Source organism: Schistocerca cancellata, chromosome 11 (genome assembly GCF_023864275.1).
Source record: "Schistocerca cancellata isolate TAMUIC-IGC-003103 chromosome 11, iqSchCanc2.1, whole genome shotgun sequence".
Taxonomy (NCBI): domain Eukaryota; kingdom Metazoa; phylum Arthropoda; class Insecta; order Orthoptera; family Acrididae; genus Schistocerca; species Schistocerca cancellata.
In genome coordinates this window covers 70,972,699-70,995,251 of record NC_064636.1, presented here as the reverse complement: position 1 = coordinate 70,995,251, position 22,553 = coordinate 70,972,699, and the positions used below count along the sequence as shown (strand labels likewise).

General features: G+C 41.9%; 1 protein-coding gene across 2 annotated transcripts in view; it reads right to left on the bottom strand.

Annotated features, from left to right (window-relative positions):
- LOC126108621 (uncharacterized) overlaps positions 1 to 22,553 on the bottom strand; it is a 204,695-nt gene that overhangs the window by 155,256 nt on the left and 26,886 nt on the right. For both annotated transcript variants that reach the window (XM_049913933.1, XM_049913932.1), the window contains exon 3: positions 22,322 to 22,390. In XM_049913933.1, the coding sequence (XP_049769890.1) occupies positions 22,322 to 22,390 (69 nt within the window). The remainder of the gene's footprint in view (positions 1 to 22,321; positions 22,391 to 22,553) is intronic.

Sequence of the window (22,553 nt, the reverse complement as noted above, 5' to 3'; positions counted from 1 at the left end):
GACAATGTTACACCACTAGTGGTCAAATGTGTGTTATTTTTACCACAACACATATATCGATAAATTGCAACACTATACGTAGTGACCCATACAAAAATATTTACAACGGCCCATAGTGTAATAGCTGTGCCATTAGGCATCATCATCAATAGCAAAAGGCAGCAGCAGACATGCACTGCCAAACATAAAACTTTTCCTAGAACATCTCATGATAGCATGTTATATTCTCAAGGCACAGTTGCTAAACTAAATCTGCTGCTGTCACCTACCAAAAATAGCACTTTCCTGCAAAGCATATGTCAGAGCACCCAACAATGCTACAGTCTATCATAAAATTTATGAACATTAAAAGTTCTAAAAATTCTAAAAACAAGTACTACACCTATGTTTCATTGTGTGCATCCATATGGAAGACAACTGAAAACATTAAACCTAATGCCGCCGATTCGAATAAATCGGTGGCTGTTCGCTGAGGAGACATTGCTAAATTGGACCCAAGAATGGCCCTCAGACACTACTGTCTTCCAATTTCACATGAAAACTGTGCCACAAGAGTGTAACACGCAAATATGAGATATTCTACAAAGAGTTTTATGTATGACAATGCACATTTGCTGCTGGATTTTACTGCTTATGATGCCTAATGGCATAGAAGCTTTATGGTATGTTACATTACAGGGCAATACAATAATTTTTGACTGGTTTCCTTGTTTTATCCTCAGTACCGATTCACACGATTGCTGTATGATGGCTTCGCAACAGGTAAGCAGCCTCCCACATTGGTGTATCCTGAGCAAGCCTCTTTTTCATGCACAACAACCACAATCTATAGCTTTTCCGACCTGCTTCCCGTAGTTACACCTAGGTTTCCCTCTACAATTCTTACCCTCCACACTTGCTTCCATTACCAAACTAGTGGTCCTCAATGACACAGGACATGTCCCATTAACCTTTCTGCTCTCCTGAAAAGAGCAGTGGCCGAAGACTCCCTTATGAGATTTGGAGAACAGACAATGTGTTTCAATCCAGACAGTCCACCCTTGCCTTAGCACCAAGTCAACTGAACCTCTAGAAAATAACTGGACCAACTAAAAATGACCGCATCCAAAATCGGATTCTGGAAAACTGTTCCTCAGTAGATCAGGAATCTATTGCATCCTTCCGACATCCTGAATTTTGAATATAGGATTAATATGAATTTGAGGTTTGGATGAAAACAAAATGAAATAGATAACATCACAAGTAAATTCAACAGTGAATGAGTCGTCAGGAATGGGTCTGAAATCTGCAATAATTATGTACAGAATGTTAATTATTTGGGCTCTCTTTCTTTGTTACAGACCTCGAGCAAACACACACGTTAGTTGCATTACAACAATCCTGTGTGTTCAATTTTGTCCGATTCATCTTCACCACTTCTACTGAGTCTTCTTCCTCACACCAGAAGGCTCTCTGTCAAATACAGACAGCTGGGTCGAGATGTGGAGTGCTGAATACATGAGGCATCTAAAACTCTCCAAATTTTGCAACTGAACCTGATAATGAATACAGACTCCTTTTCTCACTGTACGTTCCCACAGCAACATTACACTGTCGCTACTGGAAATAACAATGCTTGAAATTTTGTTTCATATCTAAACTGGACATTTTATTAGACTAGTTTGAGGTCACTGTTGTTGGATTTCAATTAGTTGGCATCCAGTGTTATAGATCCAAAATTGTGACACTGGTGCTGCAAGTATTGTATGGAAGCAACTGCCACATGATCTTTGTGGTGAAAAAAAGTCAATTTGAAGTTTCTGTCTCCTACAAAATTCATCTGAATTTCATGTTAGGTAGAGATTGCTCCAGGTTCACTCAGTATCTAGAAAAGCTTTTCATTATAATGAACAGGGCCTGAGATACGGTAACTATTTTTTCAACTCTTGAGTATTTTTTCAACTCTTGAGATTTCCCAGACAGAAAAGGCTTCAAAATTATTACACATATGTTGAAAACTATTGACCTCAATAAAATACTTCTTTCCCCAAATGACCACCAAAATACCTCACACAGCAACAGATATTTAATGTTGGGTATCAGATTGATACGTATAACCAGAATTATTATCTAGGCTACAAACTAGGGGCTAGCAGCAAATAAATTTTAAATATTTTTTTTCAAAATAATGTTGTTGATTTAATGCTGTGACATGGGTCCTTCCATAATAATAAAATAAAGAAACATAATTATTTTCTACAGGCTTATTCAGCTGAATCTTTCATTTTTCTACAGGCTTATTCAGCTGACTCTTCCATCGGGCAGCTGATTCGAATTAAGTCAGCACACACCTCTCAAAATCAGCACCCCCCTCACGTCAAATTCCCAGCGGCGTCCAGTAAGATATGTAGCTCCTCAACTGAAAAAAATCATTAAGGCTTCCAAAAGAATGGCTGATGAAACCTTGGCAGTTTAAAGTCAGTTCAATTTTGCAGGAAGCTAATTCCTTACATACTTCAATTCATTTGAACCAGAACACTTTAATGTTTGTACTTACTATTGCCAGATGAGGATACTTGAGCTCTTGAGTGCAGTGAATACCCTTTTTGAATAACTTAACTGGTTAACAAGATATTAAGAGATTAACAAGATATTAAGATATTAACAAGATATCTGGCAGATAGCTTACTGATTCTTCACATCATAGGAGGTTACATAACTACTGTGTGTGTTTCAGTGGGAAATCTGAAAGTCAAATACGAGTAAACAAATGTCTTTAAGAAACTAAGATTACACTTTTATCATCCACCTAATTTCCAGTTTGGCTCGAGAGACTACACACATTCGCTACATTCCTCTGCCACTCATTTCTGTTCCCGACTTTCACGGCCCATTCTCCTTTTCTTTGGCCTGCTGTCTCTGTATCATTTTTGACAGTGTCCTTCCCCTCATCCAGTGCCTTCCTCACCCCCTTCTGCCCTAAAAGGATCCTGTCTTTCCTCTTCTGTCGTAATTAGGTGCCTTGTCCACATCAATGTTCCTTTCTTCATCCTTCAGCCAACGTCAGCTTGTGAGTTCAGCTCTGCCAGTTCCTGTCTTTTTGTTCCTTTCTTTTTTCAGTGTCCTCCAGTCAAGCGACTGGTCAAATATTTTCCTCACCACCTTTCGCTCGAGGACAAATGGTTTCTGTTTTTTTGCTGTTCCACGTTTCTGACTTGCATATAACTTTTAGTGAACATACCACTCTGGCACAGTAATGTACTGCACAATGCTTTTAGTACCAACAAATGATGACTGAAAAATGAGTAATTAATTTTCATTAGTTGGTTTAGTGAGTTTGAACAACAATACTGTATAAAGATTTCGTATCATCTGTCGGTGTAATCAAATGAGAATGGACGCAGAGTTTCTGCCATACGGGACTATACTGGCAGTTCAGTCACGCTTTGCAGTACCCGCCGGTTTGGGAATTACTCCGTGCACCTGCACCCCTGCCGCGGAGACAGGCTGCACTCCGTAGAATAGTGCACCGTGGACTGTACTCCGAGAAAGGAATCAGTCAGCTACGAACTGTCACACGATCTGTACTACTCAATCCAACAGCTGAGTTGTTGCTGCAGACAATTACTGTGAGACGTTTCAACGTTGTACGAGCTGGAATATTTGTGCACATCTTACAGGAGTTGCTTCTTTTATTTGGGAGCTTATTTGAAACATATAAACAGGAATGCATTTCCAGAACAGGCCATACTGCTAAGGAGATGAAGTCTACAAAGAAAAGAAATAAGATATCAAGAGGGGGAAATGAAATGATCGAATGGTAACACTGGCTGGGAGACCCGTTCGGGGTCATCCGGCTGCCTAGTACGAGGCCTTTTATTTGACGCCACTCTGGCGACTCGCGTGTCAGTGACGACGAAGATGAGATGACGACCGGCCCAAAACAGATGAAATCTCTAACCCGGCCGGAAATCAAACCCGAACCTGGCAATCCCCCCTCCCCCTCCACACAACTGCTGGAGATTGCGGTCTTCCCAGCACTGGTCGTTCGCGATGTAGCCGACAGATAGTCGAGTGACCTGCGAGCTGTCACTACACCACACTACCACAGGGACTTTTAACTATGGATATTTGCTGGCTTGAAAAAGAACCACAGTCTCCTTCCATAATGCGTTTCTGTCGGGGCCGGACGATGGCGAGTCAACTAGTGTTACGAGGTGGCTGCTGCGCCTGGATGTTTGGTAGCTGGTCAGTTTCCAGGGGCACCTGACAGCTCTGAATGCCACTGCAGTGCTGCCGGCCGACAGCAGCTGTACGTACCCACTCTCCTTCCACTATGGGTTTTCATTCTATACACGGAGTCAGCCATCTGCAAATTTACTCACAGCATTTTGCGCAGCCCGGTATACGGAAGGACTGCCATACGTGGACTCGGACCTGCACTGGCTGCCAAATGTGCAAAGTAACATGGCAGGTATGAGTTCTGCCAAAAAATTTTGACATTCTGGAGGCACGATTCTCACACGTCCAGCTGGATTCGGTAGGACCGCTCCCACCTGCACTTAACTACCGGTACCGTCTCACAGTGATCGACAGGTACACCTGGTGGCCGGAGGTACACTAACTGGAGACACGAAGTGCCGAGAACGTGACGTGTGCCTTCACTAGTGGTCGGATTTCACGTTCCGGCTGCCGATGACAAATGACTTCCGACCAGGATAGGTAGTGGGAGGTAGATATCTTTCGTGGAATAGCCCGCTCGTACGAGATACACCTGACGAGAGCTCCACCCTATCACGCAGCTGTAAATGGCACTGTGGAGCACCTACACCTTTCCTCAAAGACACGGTGGATTCACGGATTATGCCCTCCCGGTACTGCTATTGGGACTTGCACAGTCACTATAAGACAACCTGCAGGCCTCCCCAGTGGAGATGCCATGTAGCAAACTCTGCATTTATCAGAAGAGTTTTTCAAACTACAACCTGAACCCCTCCACTCTACTCTACATTTCCTCACAGGTCTCCAAAACCTAATGGAGGCCGTGCGACCGAGTGGAACAACACGGCACTGAAAACAGGCTACCTTCATTCTCACAGAGCTGGTAATGACGTAGCACGTTTTCCTCCGACACGGTCCACTGCGTAGAGCACTAGAGCCGCCCTTCCGAGGCCCAAACGTATTCACGGGACGGAACACTAGCACACTCACTGTCCACATTAAAGGGGGAGACACAGCACTGTCCACGTCCTGGTGCAAGCCAGCCTACCTAAATGCAGAAGATACTACTGAAATGCAAGCTACCACTAGACACACAGCTTCCGCCACATTGCAGCCCTCAACACTGCAAGTCTTCCAAAACAGTGCGGCCCACATGCAAACTGATGGGTCACCACACTCCCAGATGCGGCAGTAGTTTAGCAACACCACCCGAACCACCGACATCCAGCCACAACAGAAACATATTACGGGAGGGAACTGTGCTTCTGTTTCAACCCAGCATGCATCAATAGCTCAAGCCAGTAAAAACTACACTCCTGGAAATGGAAAAAAGAACACATTGACACCGGTCTGTCAGACCCACCATACTTGCTCCGGACACTGCGAGAGGGCTGTACAAGCAATGATCACACGCACGGCACAGCGGACACACCAGGAACCGCGGTGTTGGCCATCGAATGGCGCTAGCTGCGCAGCATTTGTGCACCGCCGCCGTCAGTGTCAGCCAGTTTGCCGTGGCATACGGAGCTCCATCGCAGTCTTTAACACTGGTAGCATGCCGCGACAGTGTGGACGTGAACCGTATGTGCAGTTGACGGACTTTGAGCGAGGGCGTATAGTGGGCATGCGGGAGGCCGGGTGGACGTACCGCCGAATTGCTCAACACGTGGGGCGTGAGGTCTCCACAGTACATCGATGTTGTCGCCAGTGGTCGGCGGAAGGTGCACGTGCCCGTCGACCTGGGACCGGACCGCAGCGACGCACGGATGCACGCCAAGACCGTAGGATACTACGCAGTGCCGTAGGGGACCACACCGCCACTTCCCAGCAAATTAGGGACACTGTTGCTCCTGGGGTATCGGCGAGGACCATTCGCAACCGTCTCCATGAAGCTGGGCTATGGTCCCGCACACCGTTAGGCCGTCTTCCGCTCACGCCCCAACATCGTGCAGCCCGCCTCCAGTGGTGTCGCGACAGGCGTGAATGGAGGGACGAATGGAGACGTGTCGTCTTCAGCGATGAGAGTCGCTTCTGCCTTGGTGCCAATGATGGTCGTATGCGTGTTTGGCGCCGTGCAGGTGAGCGCCACAATCACGACTGCATACGACCGAGGCACACAGGGCCAACACCCGCCATCATGGTGTGGGGAGCGATCTCCTACACTGGCCGTACACCACTGGTGATCGTCGAGGGGACACTGAATAGTGCACGGTACATCCAAACCGTCATCGAACCCATCGTTCTACCATTCCTAGACCGGCAAGGGAACTTGCTGTTCCAATAGGACAATGCACGTCTGCATGTATCCCGTGCCACCCAACGTGCTCTAGAAGGTGTAAGTCAACTACCCTGGCCAGCAAGATCTCCGGATCTGTCCCCCATTGAGCATGTTTGGGACTGGATGAAGCGTCGTCTCACGCGGTCTGCACGTCCAGCACGAACGCTGGTCCAACTGAGGCGCCAGGTGGAAATGGCATGGCAAGCCGTTCCACAGGACTACATCCAGCATCTCTACGATCGTCTCCATGGGAGAATAGCAGCCTGCATTGCTGCGAAAGGTGGATATACACTGTACTAGTGCCGACATTGTGCATGCTCTGTTGCCTGTGTCTATGTGCCTGTGGTTCTGTCAGTGTGATCATGTGATGTATCTGACCCCAGGAATGTGTCAATAAAGTTTCCCCTTCCTGGGACAATGAATTCACGGTGTTCTTATTTCAATTTCCAGGAGTGTATATTATTGTCTAGATCTTGTACAGTATAAAACATTAAAATGCAATGACTAATTTTAGTCGACTACACAATCATCTTCAGATCACTCGTGGTGAAATATGTATCAGCAGATAGCATATTGAAAACCCTGCATCATCTGGAGTATTTACATAATTATAAGAAGAGGCTTTATCCCAAATTTGTCATTCAAAAACTACAGGGTCTTCTTACATTGGCAGATTAAACTACTGTGGTGATGTCAACATTTTCACATTGTTTAGTAATGTGCACAGGGGGTTGTACGAGGTTAAGTCAATTATTATCAACAATTTACTTATATTTTTGTTTATTTTGGTAGTAATGCTGTTTTAAATAGATGACACATGCTTTTTTTTATTTGTTGTTATATCTTTGCAATTTTCAACCTGCTAGGTTAGTTTCATTATCGCTGCAGTGCTGTTAATCGTGGCTGCTCCGCTGTCTATTTGCACCAAAAAAGAGCAACATTCAGTGAACAGTTTCTTGTGGTCGGAAGGCGTATCAAGGGCCAAAACTCATCGAAGATTTTCAGTACAGTACGGGAACAGTGTTTTGCCAGGGAACAGTGTTTTGCCACAATGGAGTGTCTACGAATAGATTGAAAAATTTCAAAATGGTCGCACAAGTGTTACGCACTATGAAAGAGCCGGATGACCGTTACTGCCACAAACGAAGAAACAATTGACCGTTCACGTGAAATGATTCTCAGACAGACAATTAACTATTGATGCTAACTGATGCTTCCAAAGGATTGGAAAAGGGCACAGGTCATCCCCGTTTTCAAGAAGGGACGTCGAACAGATGTGCAGAACTATAGACCTATATCTCTAACGTCGATCAGTTGTAGAATTTTGGAACACGTATTGTGTTCGAGTATAATGACTTTTCTGGAGACTAGAAATCTACTCTGTAGGAATCAGCATGGGTTTCGAAAAAGACGGTCATGTGAAACCCAGCTCGCGCTATTCGTCCACGAGACTCAGAGGGCCATAGACACGGGTTCACAGGTAGATGCCGTGTTTCTTGACTTCCGCAAGGCGTTCGATACAGTTCCCCACAGTCGTTTATTGAACAAAGTAAGAGCATATGGACTATCAGACCAATTGTGTGATTGGATTGAGGAATTCCTAGATAACAGGACGCAGCATGTTATTCTCAATGGAGAGAAGTCTTCCGCAGTAAGAGTAATTTCAGGTGTGCCGCAGGGGAGTGTCATAGGACCGTTGCTATTCACAATATACATAAATGACCTGGTGGATGACATCGGAAGTTCACTGAGGCTTTTTGCAGATGATGCTGTGGTGTATCGAGAGGTTGTAACAATGGAAAATTGTACTGAAATGCAGGAGGATCTGCAGCGAATTGACGCATGGTGCAGGGAATGGCAACTGAATCTCAATGTAGACAAGTGTAATGTGCTGCGAATACACAGAAAGATAGATCCTTTATCATTTAGCTACAAAATAGCAGGTCAGCAACTGGAAGCAGTTAATACCATAAATTATCTGGGAGTACGCATTAGGAGTGATTTAAAATGGAATGATCATATAATGGTGATTGTCGGTAAAGCAGATGCCAGACTGAGATTCATTGGAAGAATCCTAAGGAAATGCAATCCGAAAACAAAGGAAGTAGGTTACAGTACGCTTGTTCGCCCACTGCTTGAATACTGCTCAGCAGTGTGGGATCCGTACCAGATAGGGTTGATACAAGACATAGAGAAGATCCAACGGAGAGCAGCGCGCTTCGTTACAGGATCATTTAGTAATCGCGAAAGCGTTACGGAGATGATAGATAAACTCCAGTGGAAGACTCTGCAGGAGAGACGCTCAGTAGCTCGGTACGGGCTTTTGTCAAAGTTTCGAGAACATACCTTCACCGAAGAGTCAAGCAGTATATTGCTCCCTCCTACGTATATCTCGCGAAGAGACCATGAGGATAAAATCAGAGAGATTAGAGCCCACACAGAGGCATACCGACAATCCTTCTTTCCACGAACAATACGAGACTGGAATAGAAGGGAGAACCGATAGAGGTACTCAAGGTACCCTCCGCCACACACCGTCAGGTGGCTTGCGGAGTATGGATGTAGATGTAGATGTAGATGTAGAAGTGGCACATCGTCTGCAAATTAGTCACGGTTCTGTCTATGAAATCATCCACAACAGACTTGGGTTTCATAAAGTTTGAGGAAGATGGGTCCCAAAACATAAACAAACGTGCTTGGACATTTGCTAAAAACATTTGGATCGCTATGGTAACAAAGGGGACAACTTCTTAAACAGGATCATTACTGATGACAAAACATGTATCCATCATTATGAGCTAGAGAGTAAACGGCAAAGTGTGGAATGGAACTATCCAAATTCGCTGTGCAAGAAAAAGTTCAAGACCCAATCATCTGCAGAAAAACTGATGCTTACAGTTTTTCGGGATGCACAAGGTCCAATACTGGAACATTATGGGGAAAGGGGCACAACAATAAACAGTGTACTTTACAGTGAGATGCTTACCACCAGCCTAAAGCCTGCAATTCAAAGCAACCACCGAGGATTGCTGTCAAAAGATGTTGCGATGTTGCACGACAATGCCCATCCGCATACTGCTGCCCTCACTGCTGAAACGCTCCAGAAACTCAAATTTGAAGTACTGGATCACACTCCATATAGTCCTGATCTTCCCCCTTCTGACTATGACTTGTTTGGTCCACTCAAACAGGCATTAAGGGGCCATCGATTTGCTTCGGACAAAGCAGTGAAAGAAGCGGTGCATTCCTGGCTCGCAGCTCAACCGAGAACCTTCTTTTATGAGGGTATCTGGAAGCTTGTACAACAATGGACCAAGTGCATTAAAACCCATGGAGACTATGTTGAAAAATGATGTTCTTATAAGTTTAGTATTTGATTACAATAAAATTTTATAACTACTTTGCGGATAATAACTGACTTACCATCCTATTGCATTTACAGCTGTCATCACAAAGATGAAACTTTGGTTACTGAGGCCATAAGCAGATTTATTTTAAATAATTGTCAAGGGCAGGGCTTGGCAAAGGATACATTCCCAAGGGTCAAGATTTCCCGATACACCAAAGTGCTCGATACAGTATCGACGTTACTCGAACTATCACATGACACTGACTATCACTGCGCAAATGCAAGAGATAAGCAAGAAATTATGAACTAGCCACAACGTTCTATTGCACTGATTAGCATTTGACAGTTTTGTGAAGCACAGGAGGAAATAGAATTAAAGTCTATCAACTTACAGACTTTTGTTGTATTTTAACAGGTTTGCAATAAATGTTCTCACACACGTATAAGTACTATATACAAACATTAATGTCATTTTTTTAAGTAAAGGTAACATTCAAATACAGAAACTTTTGTCCTTCAAAGAACATAAGTTGATTCAGAACCCAGACCAAAATCTTATTTGGTTATGAGAGACTGTAATGATTTACTATGTAGGTTGCAAATGATAAATTTGGCCACTGTTCATGTTTTACAATACTGTGTAAAAACATTACCAGGTTTTAATCAGCTGTAGAACATGATGATGAAATTCAGCTGAAACAAGGAGGAAAATTAATCTAGAACGACATGGTTAAGAAAGAAAGTAGATCATATTAAACAGACTGTAATTGTTATAGCAAAAATAAATTGCAGTGGCAAGACCTGTTGTGGAGATAGCAACGACAAATGTCAGTAGATCATGGGATGAGCAAAAGTTCAAGAGTGGGGTGGAACCTTAATTGCAATGTTTTATTTATGTATTAGTTGGTGTTGTTACAGATGACCTGCACACTAGCACATATTGCAGTCTGTTTTTGACAGTCGCTCAAGCTTAGCACTGTTGAAGGCTTGGAAGGAGAACAGTGACACGAGCTTGGCTGAGAGCTACGATGATTGCACTGAGGAAAGCAATGAGCCTGCAGCAAATTCCATCGTGTTGTTACACGTGGGAATGTATACTACATACTTTGTCTTTCTACAATGAAGAGCCAAAGAAATTGATCTATCTATAACTATCGCTTGAGCCTTGTCCCGCAGTTATGCAGGGTCAGCCATTGTTAATCGGATTTGGCATGTTAATGGTTAAGGGGTGGCCAGATGCCCTTGCTGCCGCCACCCCGTACCCGCCGGGACGGAATTAGTGTATCCCGACTGTCTGCGTCGAGTGTAATCCATGGAATAGTGCAAATGTGTTCAGATGCCTGCACACTGTGTAACTGAGGCGGAACATGGGGACCAGCCCGGTATTCACCTAGCGGAATGTGGAAAACCGCCTAAAAACCACATCCAGGCTGGCCGGCACATCGGCCCTCGTCGTTAATCCGCCAGGCGGATTCAATCCGGGGCCGGTGTGCCCACCCGAGTCTAGGAAGCAGCGCGTTAGCGCTCTCAGCTACCCTGGCAGGTAGCCAAAGAAACTGGTACACCTGTCTAATATTGTGTAAGACCCCTGCGAGCACACAGAAGGGTCGCAACACAACATGGCATGGACTCGACTAATGTCTGAAGTAGTGCTGGAGGGAACTGATACCATGAATCCCGCAGGGCTGTCCATATATCCGAAAGAGTACGAAGGGGTGGAGCTCTTCTGAATAGCATGTTGCAAGGTGTCCCAGATATGCTCAATAATGATCATGCTTGGGGTGGCTGGCAGAAGTGTTTTAAACTCATAAGAGTGTTTCTGGAGCCACTCTGTAGCAATTCTAGGCATGTTGGATGTCGCATTATCCTGCTGGAATTACCTCCTATTGATCCGCTGGAATTGTCCAGTCTGTTGGTATCCACAATGGACATGAATGAATGCAGGTGCTCAGACAGGATACTTACATATGTGTCACCTGTCACAGTCGTATCTCGACTTAACAGGGGTTCTGTATCACTCCAACTGCACATGCCACACACCATTACAGAGCCTCCATGAGCTTAAACAGTCTCCTGCCAACATGCAGGGTCCGTGGATTCATAAGGTTGCCCATTCGCTTAATACAATTTGAAACGAGACTCATCCGACCAGGCAACATGTTTCCAGTCATCAAAAGTCCAATGTTGGTGTTGACGGCTCCAAGCAAGGCATAAAGTTTTGTGTCATGCAGTCATCAAGGGTACACGCGTGGGCCTTTGGCTCCGAAAGCTCATATCAATAATGTTTCATTGAATGGTTCACACGCTGACATTTGTTGATGATCCAGCATTGAAATCTGCAGCAATTTGTGGAAAGGTAGCACTTCTGTCATACTGAATGATTCTCTTCAGTTGTTGCTGGTCCTGTTCTTGTGGGGTCTTTTTAGGCTATTGCGATGTCAGAGATTTGATGTTTTACCAGATTCTGTTATTCACGGTACACTCATGAAATGATCGTGCAGGAAAATCCACACTGCATCGCTACCTCAGAGATGCTGTGTTCCATCACTCATGTGCCAACTATAACACCACGTTCAAACTCATTTAAATCTCGATAACCTGCCATTGTAGCAGCAGTAACTGATCTCACAACTGCGACAGACATTTGTTGTCTTGTAAGGGCAATGCCAACTGCAGCGCCGTACTCTGTCTGTTTACAAATGTCTGTATTTGTTTAATATGCATCCCTATACCAGTTTCTTTGGCTCTTCAGGGTATGAACATCTACTGTGTTTAAACTGGAGTTTGCCTAAAAGCATTTGCAGTCAGAATTGAACTGACTTCAAAATTGGAAAAATACTCAACAATGGTATTCAATAGTATTAATTTCTGCGTGAGACAGTAAAAGTCTAGATATAGCCAAGTTGTGTATTTACGTGTTTCTTGCTGCAATGTTGTCAACACTCTCCATGACATATGACAAGAATAAAAGGAGGGTATATCAGCTGGTTCTACACAGAGTGGGGGGAGGGGGAGGGGGGATTTGACATGTTTGGAAGCAAGAGACATTGTAACATCCTCATGTCAGGATAGAGGTGACATCTGATATGTATTCAGAAAAAAGCAGCTGTGTTCTCAAATTCCACTATAGCAACAACCTCAGACATAGCCATGTATTCTGAAGAAACAGCCATATGTTTGTGACAATGAAGGTATAAATTTCATGGCTGTGCTGTTAGGATGATGATGGTAATGACTCAAAATAGTGGTAGCACACACTACAGGGTTTGTAAGCATAAAAGGTGGAAAAGAAAACAGTCTAAAAATTAATGTAAACCATTTCTTTTTTTTTTATTTTATTTCTCCAATTGTTACCAAAATTTAGACAATCAATAAATGACAAAAGTTTTGAATAGTTATAAGGTTATCTTTTTGGCACATACTTTATGTCAATAAAACAGTTTGTAATTTTAATTAATCAGACACTGTTAAAAATAAATTTTTATCGAAGAGCTTCTTTCTTTTTCTTAAAAAAAAGAAAAAATGGGGGCCATTTTATATTCAGGGGTGTCTTACACTCAAGTAAATACATTATATAGCTGGGAGCATGCCAGTATGAGAGACACCTTTGCAGCTGCCATATTTACTCGAATCTAAGCCGCACCTGAAAAATGAGACTCGAAATCAAGGAAAAAAAATGTTCCCGGATCTAAGCCGCATCTGAAATTTTAGACTCGAAATTCAAGGGGAGAGAAACGTTTTAGACCGCACCTCCAAATCAAAACAAAGTTGTCCCATTGTAACATGAGACACAATTTAGGTCGAAAGGATGAAGATACAGCTACAGTAGTTTGGTTCGAGTCGTAAGCTTAACAGTTAAGATTTATCAAGTAGCCAGCGCTCTGACCGTATTTATACGGGTACCCTTCCTTTTTCTTGTGCTTCATCTGGTTTGAATCGATTGCTCATTTTGCTTTGATCTGATACATGCCGTTCTCTCTGTTATAGGTGTTTACGTCACTCTAGGCTGAAAATGCATTACTGTACTGTGTCATGCATTGTTTGTCGCATCCTGATAATGAGTGTTTAAGACCTGTAGCCGCTAGCGGCATGGCTCTCTTTTGTGTGCGCTACAGCTGCTTACAATAAAAAAAAGAGAGGAATGTTCTCATAAGCGAAACAAAAGCAAGAGACTGTTATTTGTTGTTACTTACACTGCTGCTTTCTTTGATAATGATCAACAAGAATCAAATAATAGACTGCGTATGATAGAAGATGTTCTGAACTAGAGTTTAGCGAACATTTTTCTCCGTTTGAAAATCTTTGTAGGCGCCTTTTTAGTACATTACATTCCGCACAGAAATTAGAGTCATCTTAGATTTAAAAATCTAGTCAGTTGCCGTGCTTCATTCTGTATCACTATTCAGCATAAGAATAATACGAATATCAACATGATATGATATGTATATTCTTCCGCGTTTGCTGTGTCTCACTCTAGTTTTGTAGTTTATTAGGCAGACAGGATTTAAATGAGATAGCAGCAAACATGAAAGAATACACGGCATAATGTTTACATTCTTCTACCTTTTCTTTTAATTTATTTGCTGACACAGAGGTTTTGGTGCCAGTATTTATCTTTGTGCCTGCAAAGCATCCCTGTATAGCGGTACTTATATTCGAAGGCAGAAGTTAGTTGTGGCGGCACCTACCAACATTTTTCAGAACTTCCGTTTACATTGCACTCGATTCTAAGCCGCAAAACTGGAAAAAAAGTGTGGCTTAGATTCGAGTAAATACGGTACTCAAACATTACACTACACTTCGAGATGATGATGTTTTATTAGTCAGCACAGCAACAATATAAGCAACCGATACCACATGTAATATCGTAGTCCCGCTTGCTATTTTACGTAATGCACATCCATTAACCGCACACACATTGATGCTCACGTCACGGCAGGTAAAGGGGTACTGACTGCTGGAGTACACTGTCTTTCCACTGTCGGTCGTTCGCCACATTGCTGACAGATAGGTGGGAAGTGGTGCAAGAGCTGAGGTCGCTACAGGTTTTTATTTATCATTTATCACTTCTTTCACCTCCTAATAGATCTGTTATTGTGAAAAATGGCAAGTTCCATCACAGTTTGGAGTTGACATTAAACTGTAGGTAGTCCTATAAGCAAATAGATGAACGAGTTAAAAGGTCAGAGGAGGGCAATGGTATATGGCCTTGAGTAGGACTGTGCTGTTCAAACCCACCTTCAGGTTGATGAAAGCTTACAACCTTTTCAAAACTGCACTAAAATGCTATTCTTGTGTCTTTGTAATCACTAGAGACCAAATTATATGCATCATAAAAACCTTAAAATATGCATGCAAAATGCTTAAAAAATGCATGAAAAGTGTCGAAATATGCAAGTCCAAATAATAAAAAAACATGGTAGTTACTGCGTACATTATATCTCAAATTCACACCTGGAATACTTTCTGGTAGAGATAAGGAAGGGGGGCCTTTCTGGGATTATTTTCTAAAACTTTGCAAAATGGGATGCATACCGTGTTTCAAGAATTGTTCATTCTTTACTATTGTTGTCGGTAACAAGAGGGTGCAATGTGAGTGAGTCGCATCGAAACAATCGATATGTACAGGACCAACTTCGAGATATATTGCAAGCAGAGGGGCATGATCAAAAACTCTGTAATATTTTGTTTAAAAAACAAAATACAATCATGATTTTTTGAATAGCTTTAACTTTTAATTAATACTAATGGACTAAAGCACATTTATAATTTATTTTCCATTTTTCTACTTCTGTAAACATAAACAACCAAGTACTGCTCCAAATGTTTGGTAGTAAGACTGTGTCTTTGATCACTCAAAACATTTTTATAAGCAGAAAAGGACTGTTCTATATCAACTGTGGTAACTGGGCAGTATTTGAATTTGGGTGCTATGTTGGCACTTATTGCTCCTGGTAAAAGTTCACCCGTCCCATTAATAAAACTATCAATTTGGCACAAGGGTTCAAACCCTGGGTTATTGTTCAAAATGTTTTCAAACTTTTCTTTAAGTTTTCTTGGAAATATCTCTGGCAATGAGCAGTTCACTAGAATAATTTTATTCAGTAACTGAATAGATTCATTCAATGCCAAACCTTGAGTTTCAAGCTTTTCAATACTTGCAGGTGTATGGGAAAATGAGTGCTAATCACAGAAATGTGTGTTTTTTAATATAGGAATCATTAAAACCTTCCTTACACTGGCAAATTCCAAAGCCTCTGCACTACTGAAGTCATTTACTAACCCTCTAATGGCCTTAAAATTTTCACTGTAAAACAACACAGCTTCAACCCACATACCCCAATGAGTTGCGACTGATTTGGGAGGAAAAGGCACCTTTGGTAGTTTTTCTTTGTAGGTTTTGATGCGAGCAGGAGCCTTTAGAAATACTTTCTTTGTGAATGACTTCAGTTTATTTACATTCACAAACATGAAATCTACTACTTCAGCACGGCGACGTACTCAATAAGCGAAGCACGTCACGTGAATCAAATTGGAATAACGTACTCGGGAGGGCTCTTCCTGTTTTGATCATATCGGGAGCAGCATCTAAAATTAACACAAACACCCGTTCATCTGCAGAAGATTCTGGAAATATTTTTCTAATACCCGCATCCACAAATCTGGCGATCATAGGATGATTTACTTTTTCAAGTTCTTTGTAGGCCACTAAATAGGAAGGAGGTTGCTCATCCTTTACAGCATCAAAAATTAAATTTGCACTAACAGCCATAAGTGTGTGTAGTTACGTCAACTGAAATGCAGATAATGCTTTCCTCGAGTTCATTGCATATTTCTTCCAGAACATTTCCGTAAATTGTCGGTATGTGATTTTTACGCAATGTCGATTCGTGTGGTATATTGATTTAAGCGATATTTGTGCAGGAAGCCTTTGAAGATAGAGTTTCTAAATCTGTGAAACAGAATATTGCTTGCAATGAATGCTTCACACAGATCCACGTTAAATCGACTTTTTTGGTTCCTTCGGACAAGTTCCTGCTACTGCAATTTGCTGTCGTCAGAAGTTTTTGCCGTCGTACTTTCTTCTGCATTCCTGCGATACGAAGATTTGTCTGGACATGCTGATCTAACTGAAACTTTTTTTTGCACGAAACATTTTTCTCGCAAACTTGACGACATAAAACAATTTTGTCATATGTAAATGTTCCGGGACGGTCAGCTATCCACGAAACAACATTTCTTTTTTTCGGGTGGTATGGCGCACAACACATTATACACTACACATCGTTAACACGTTCAACTGTGTACAAGTAGGCAGAGAGCTAAACTGAAACAATGTATGCGCGACTAAAAGCTTGCGTAATTTAACTCATTTGTTGCGAATGCATACGGTGGGACAGTGGAGGGAATTAACCGAGGACACAGGCACAGGAGCATTGACTCTGTATGCCTCTTCCTGTTCCTATTCTGTAATGATTTCACTAGGCAGTGGCCTTTCGGTTAGCTATTACTTGCGGTTTTAGGTGCGGTCAATCTGTGAGACATAAAAACTACATCGAGCTAGAGACCACCCATCTCAATTTTTAAAATACTGTAAACATAGAGTGAAAATATGCATCATCACCAGTTTTTACCATATTTACTCGAATCTAAGCAACACTCGAATCTAAGCCGCACCTGAAAAATGAGACTCAAAATCAAGGAAAAAAAAAATTCCCGAATCTAAGCCGCACCTGAAATTTGAGACTCAAAATTCAAGGGGAGAGAAAAGTTTTAGGCTGCACCTCCAAATTGAAACAAAGTTCGTCCATTGTAATATGACACACAATTTAGGTCGAATGAATGACGATACAGCTACGGTAGTTTGGTTCGAGTCGTGAGCTTAGCAGTTAAGCTTCACCAGGTAGCCATTGCTATGCGTCAGGCTCTCCATCCATATTTATACGGGTACCCTTCCTTTTTCACGTGCTTCATCTGGTTTGAATCGATTGCTTATTTTTCTTTGATCTGATATGTGCCGTTCTCTTTGTCATAGGTGTTTACGTCACTCTAAGCTAAAAATGCATTACTGTACTGTGTCATGAATTGTTTGTCGCATTCTGATAATGAGTGTTTACGGCCTGTCGCCGCTCGTGGCATGGCTTGCTTTTGTGTACGCTACCGCCGCTTACAGCGAAACAATGGCAAGAGACTGCTACTTGTTGTTGCTCACACTGCTGCTTTCTTTGATAATGATCAAGAACCAAATGATAGACTGCGTATGATAGAAGATGTTCTGAACGAGAGTTTCGTGAAAATTTTTCTCCGTTTGAAAATCTTTGCACGCGCCTCTTTAGTACATTACATTCTGCACAGAAATTAGAGTCATCTTAGATTTAAAACTCTAGTCAATTGCTGTGCATCATTTCTGACTGTATCACTATTAGGCATAAGAATAATACGAATATAAACATGACACAATATGTATATTCTTCCGCGTTTGCTGTTGTCTCACTATAGTTTAGTAGTTTATTATGCAGACAGGATTTAAATGAGATAGCAGCAAACACGAAACAATACATGGCAAAATGTTTATATTCATATTAATCTGACGGTGAAGAGAATACTGCATGTGATTCACAATTCATAAAAGCTCCTATTAGCAGCCATCTCTTCTCACAGGTAGGAGAAAATTCAGAATGTAGAGTTGGCCATATTGACTAACGTCCCAAACAGTCTTGCCAGTCGTATTTTCGTAGTACATTGAAATGCTGCTATATTCGAAGATGAACAATATGGAATTTGTATTTACTTCGTTGGATAATGTATGAAAATAGAGTGGTCGAAAATCGTGGACGGAGAAAAAAAGCTCGTCTTCCACCTTTTTTCAAAATATTTATTTACTGACGCAGAGGTTTTGGCACCAGTATTTATTTATCTTTGTGCCTACAAAGCACGTCTGTGTAGCGCTACATATATTCGACGGCAGAAGTTAGTTGTGGCTGCACCTACCAACATTTTTAAGAACTTCCGCTTGCTTCGCATTCAATTCTAAGACACAGAATATTTTTGGATTACAAAAACTGGAAAAAAAGTGCAGCTTAGATTCGAGTAAATACGGTAGATCAAGCTAGAGACCACCTGTCTCAATTTTTAAAATATTGTAAACATAGAGTGAAAATATGCATTGTCGCCAGTTTTTAGTTAAAATATGCAACAACCGGTGAAAAGGAGCCAAATATGCAAATGCATATGCAGCACAAAAATTCGTATAATCCGGTCTCTAGTCATCACCAAATATCCCTCGGCAGGGATCGCGCCACAACCGCATTTCCTACAAAAACCACATAAAAATTCTCTAAGTTGACTACGATCTAGACCCCCGTAGTGCTCTTACTGGTCATTACGGCCAAGGTTACATTTTTTTCTTAATTTAGACAACAATTTTGCATTAAAATACATTTGCTACCAGTAGGCACAACGATTTACACAGTGGAATTGGCAACAGGGTTGGAACCGGCAAAACCAGGACAGGTTCTATTCGTGTATTGCCGGTGGGAGCTAACTGACAACTACTTTATATACAATAATATACTGTTGTGAAAAAGTTAACATATTGCGAATATGTGCCGATGACGGGCTAAAGTGACAGTATACCATTTGTCTCCCTGTGCGAGGATCGCAAATTGGCAAGTGTACAGGATGTGACTGCACAATATATGGAAGTCCAGAGGAACATTCGGAGAGCTGAAGCGGTTAAGGTGAGCGCTCGTAACGAGTGGAAAATTGAAGTTCGAGTCTTGGTCCGACACAAATTTTCATGTGTGACAAACTACTGACATTGATGCAAATATGCAAGAAGTATATTTATTTCACAATGTTAATCCACAGCTTCCAGGCATGCGAGTTTGAAAAGCATTATATTGTGATGATGCAGACACTGTATAAACGCAGACATTATATGATACTGCAGTGTCCGTGTTGTTAAAAGTACGATGCTATGTTCCTTCGAACACGCACGCGTGTCCAAAAGAACAAGCACTGTGGTGACTACAGCCCACATGGAATACACAAAACATACTTGCAGCTGCAAATACGGACAACCATTAGCTGTATAATGGAATAAAGACAATTAGAATTTGTGCCATACTGGAACTGGAACCTAGGTTTCCTGCTTTACACGAGCGGTCACCTTAACTGTTTTGGCTATCTGTGCACGACTCTTGGCCAGGCCCAAACATCCATATGTAGCCCCCCATATTGGAATTACACTACACAGGGACTGGAAAATGTAGCATCTATTTTGGCAAAATTCTCATATATTTTTTGCAAAATTCACATTTATTTTTGTTGAGATTCATATTTCTTTTAATGATTAGAAGCACCTATCTCAAAGATTGTCACATGAGTGAAAACAAACAAAGCCTTAGTTCTTTGAAACCGACTGCTACAGAAAGGTGCTGACTGGGAACTTTGTGACCCTGATGTTTGCTTTTGCAAAAACTTCCAACACCTTTTTCTTCCAAAATAGCCTTTGCTTTTTTCATCTGACCGTTTTTAAGCATTCAAAATGATAGTTATGTTGAAAAGTTGCGGCATTTTCCTGCCGGTGAACTGAATGTGTGTCTAATTTAAGGTGTTTCTGGAAATTACGTATCTTCCCCGCCCAATTTGATGATAACAAAATCTAAAAACTATTAATGCCAATCTTTTGTGGGCATTCATAGCTGTTTGACCCATGCTTTACAATGCTACAGACAGAACAGACAAGGCAGTTAGCGTAGAAACAGAACTGAACATATCATAACACTATGTTAACATTAGGAAAAGAATTTCGGCACAGCCGAAAAACGTTACAAATCTTGTTTTCCAATTGCTATAGCACAGAGTGCAGACACTATAGGCTATATATATACACTAAGATGGTATCTGTTCTTTCGGACATGTCCGAAAGAACAGATACCATCTTGGTATATATACGAGAGCTATCCACAAAGTACATTATGTTTTCGTTTGTGTCCGTTAGGGGCGGGGCTAGCGCGGCCATCTTGGTGTCATGGCATTCCAGCGCTCAGTCGGCATCTTGCCGTGCTAGTGAGAGGTTCGTGCTGTACTCCGTTGAGTTACTGTGACAGTTTGAAATGTCAGCGTTAATTGAAAATGCTGCGAAGTGTGAAGTGCGTGCTGTAATAAGGTTTCTGACTGCAAAAAACTGTACACCGATAGAAATTTATCGGCAGCTTTGTGAAGTGTATGGGGACAACATAATCACTGAAGGTGGAGTGTGTCAATGGGTCATAAAATTTAAAAATGGCCGAACTAACGTTCACGACGAAGAGCGAAGTGGAAGACCCAGCATAGTGACTGCCGAACTTATCGAAAAAGTCGATGCCGCGGTCCGTGAAAGCCGTAATTTCACAATAACAGAACTCTCTATGAGTTTTCCACAAATTTCATGAAGTTTGTTGCACGAAATCATTACCGAAAAGATTGGTTACCACAAGTTTTGTGCAAGATTGACAGAGATTCACAAAAATCAGCGAATGGCTGCAGCATTAATGTTTTTGGATGCTTACGAGAAAGATGGCGACTCATTACTCGATCGCATCGTTACTGGTGACGAAACATGGGTTGAGCATGTGAACTGCGAGACAAAATTGCAGTCAATGCAGTGGGGGCACACAAATTCCCCCCCAAAACCCAAGAAATACATGCAGACAATGTCGGCAAGGAAGGTGATGGCGACTGTCTTTTGGGACAGAAAAGGTGTGATTTTTGTGGATTTCCTGGAAAGAGGCACTACAATAAACTCTCAAAGGTATTGCCAAACTCTGCACAACCTCAGAAGAGCAATACAAAACAAGCGCAGGAGAAAGTTGGGCTCAAAGACCTTGCCGATTCACGACAACACCCGGGCCCACACGGCAAATGCCACTCGTGAAGTTCTCGAATCTTTTAAGTGGGAGTTGTTTCCTCATGCGCCATACAGTCCCGACCTGGCACCGAGCGACTTCCACTTATTCCCAGCAATGAAGAAGTGGTTGGCTATGCAGCGTTTTGATGACGACGCACAGCTTCAAGAAGAGGTAACCACGTGGTTGAAGGCGCAGGCGGCCGAATTTTACGACGAAGGAATTTCCGAGCTCGTCCATTGCTACGATAAGTGCCTTAATTTAAATGGCAACTATGTAGAAAAGTAGTATTTAAGTGTGGCTTTCATCTGTATATAATAAAAAAAAATTCCAATACTTTATTTATTTTTAATTCCAAAACGTAATGTATTTTGTGGATAGCACTCGTATATGCAGAAATAAAGCTATTTCAAACTATCTCTCATAAAATAGTTCACATCTGGATATAATTCACTACCAAATAGCACCTAACATGTAATTTCACATTATGAAGCAGAATTTGTGTCTATTTCACATTTAGCATAAAATGTACATGAAATACAATTAACAGTTATCTCATTACTTCAGTGCATAACTGACAGTCAGTATTTCAGAAATACTTACACCTTCCTCTTCTTTGAGGAATATCTGGACCGGTGAGAGTATGGCTGCTTCATCTACTTGGTCATTTATCTGCAAGTGGAAAACAAATGTTAGTCACTGAACTTCATAGAAAACAACACAAGGAACTTTTATAAGGCTTTTAAACAAAATAACCAAATACAGCCCACTGAACTTGGAAACTGAAGACAAAAGTGCAAATATTGTCCCAACAAAAGAGATAATTGCAAACATT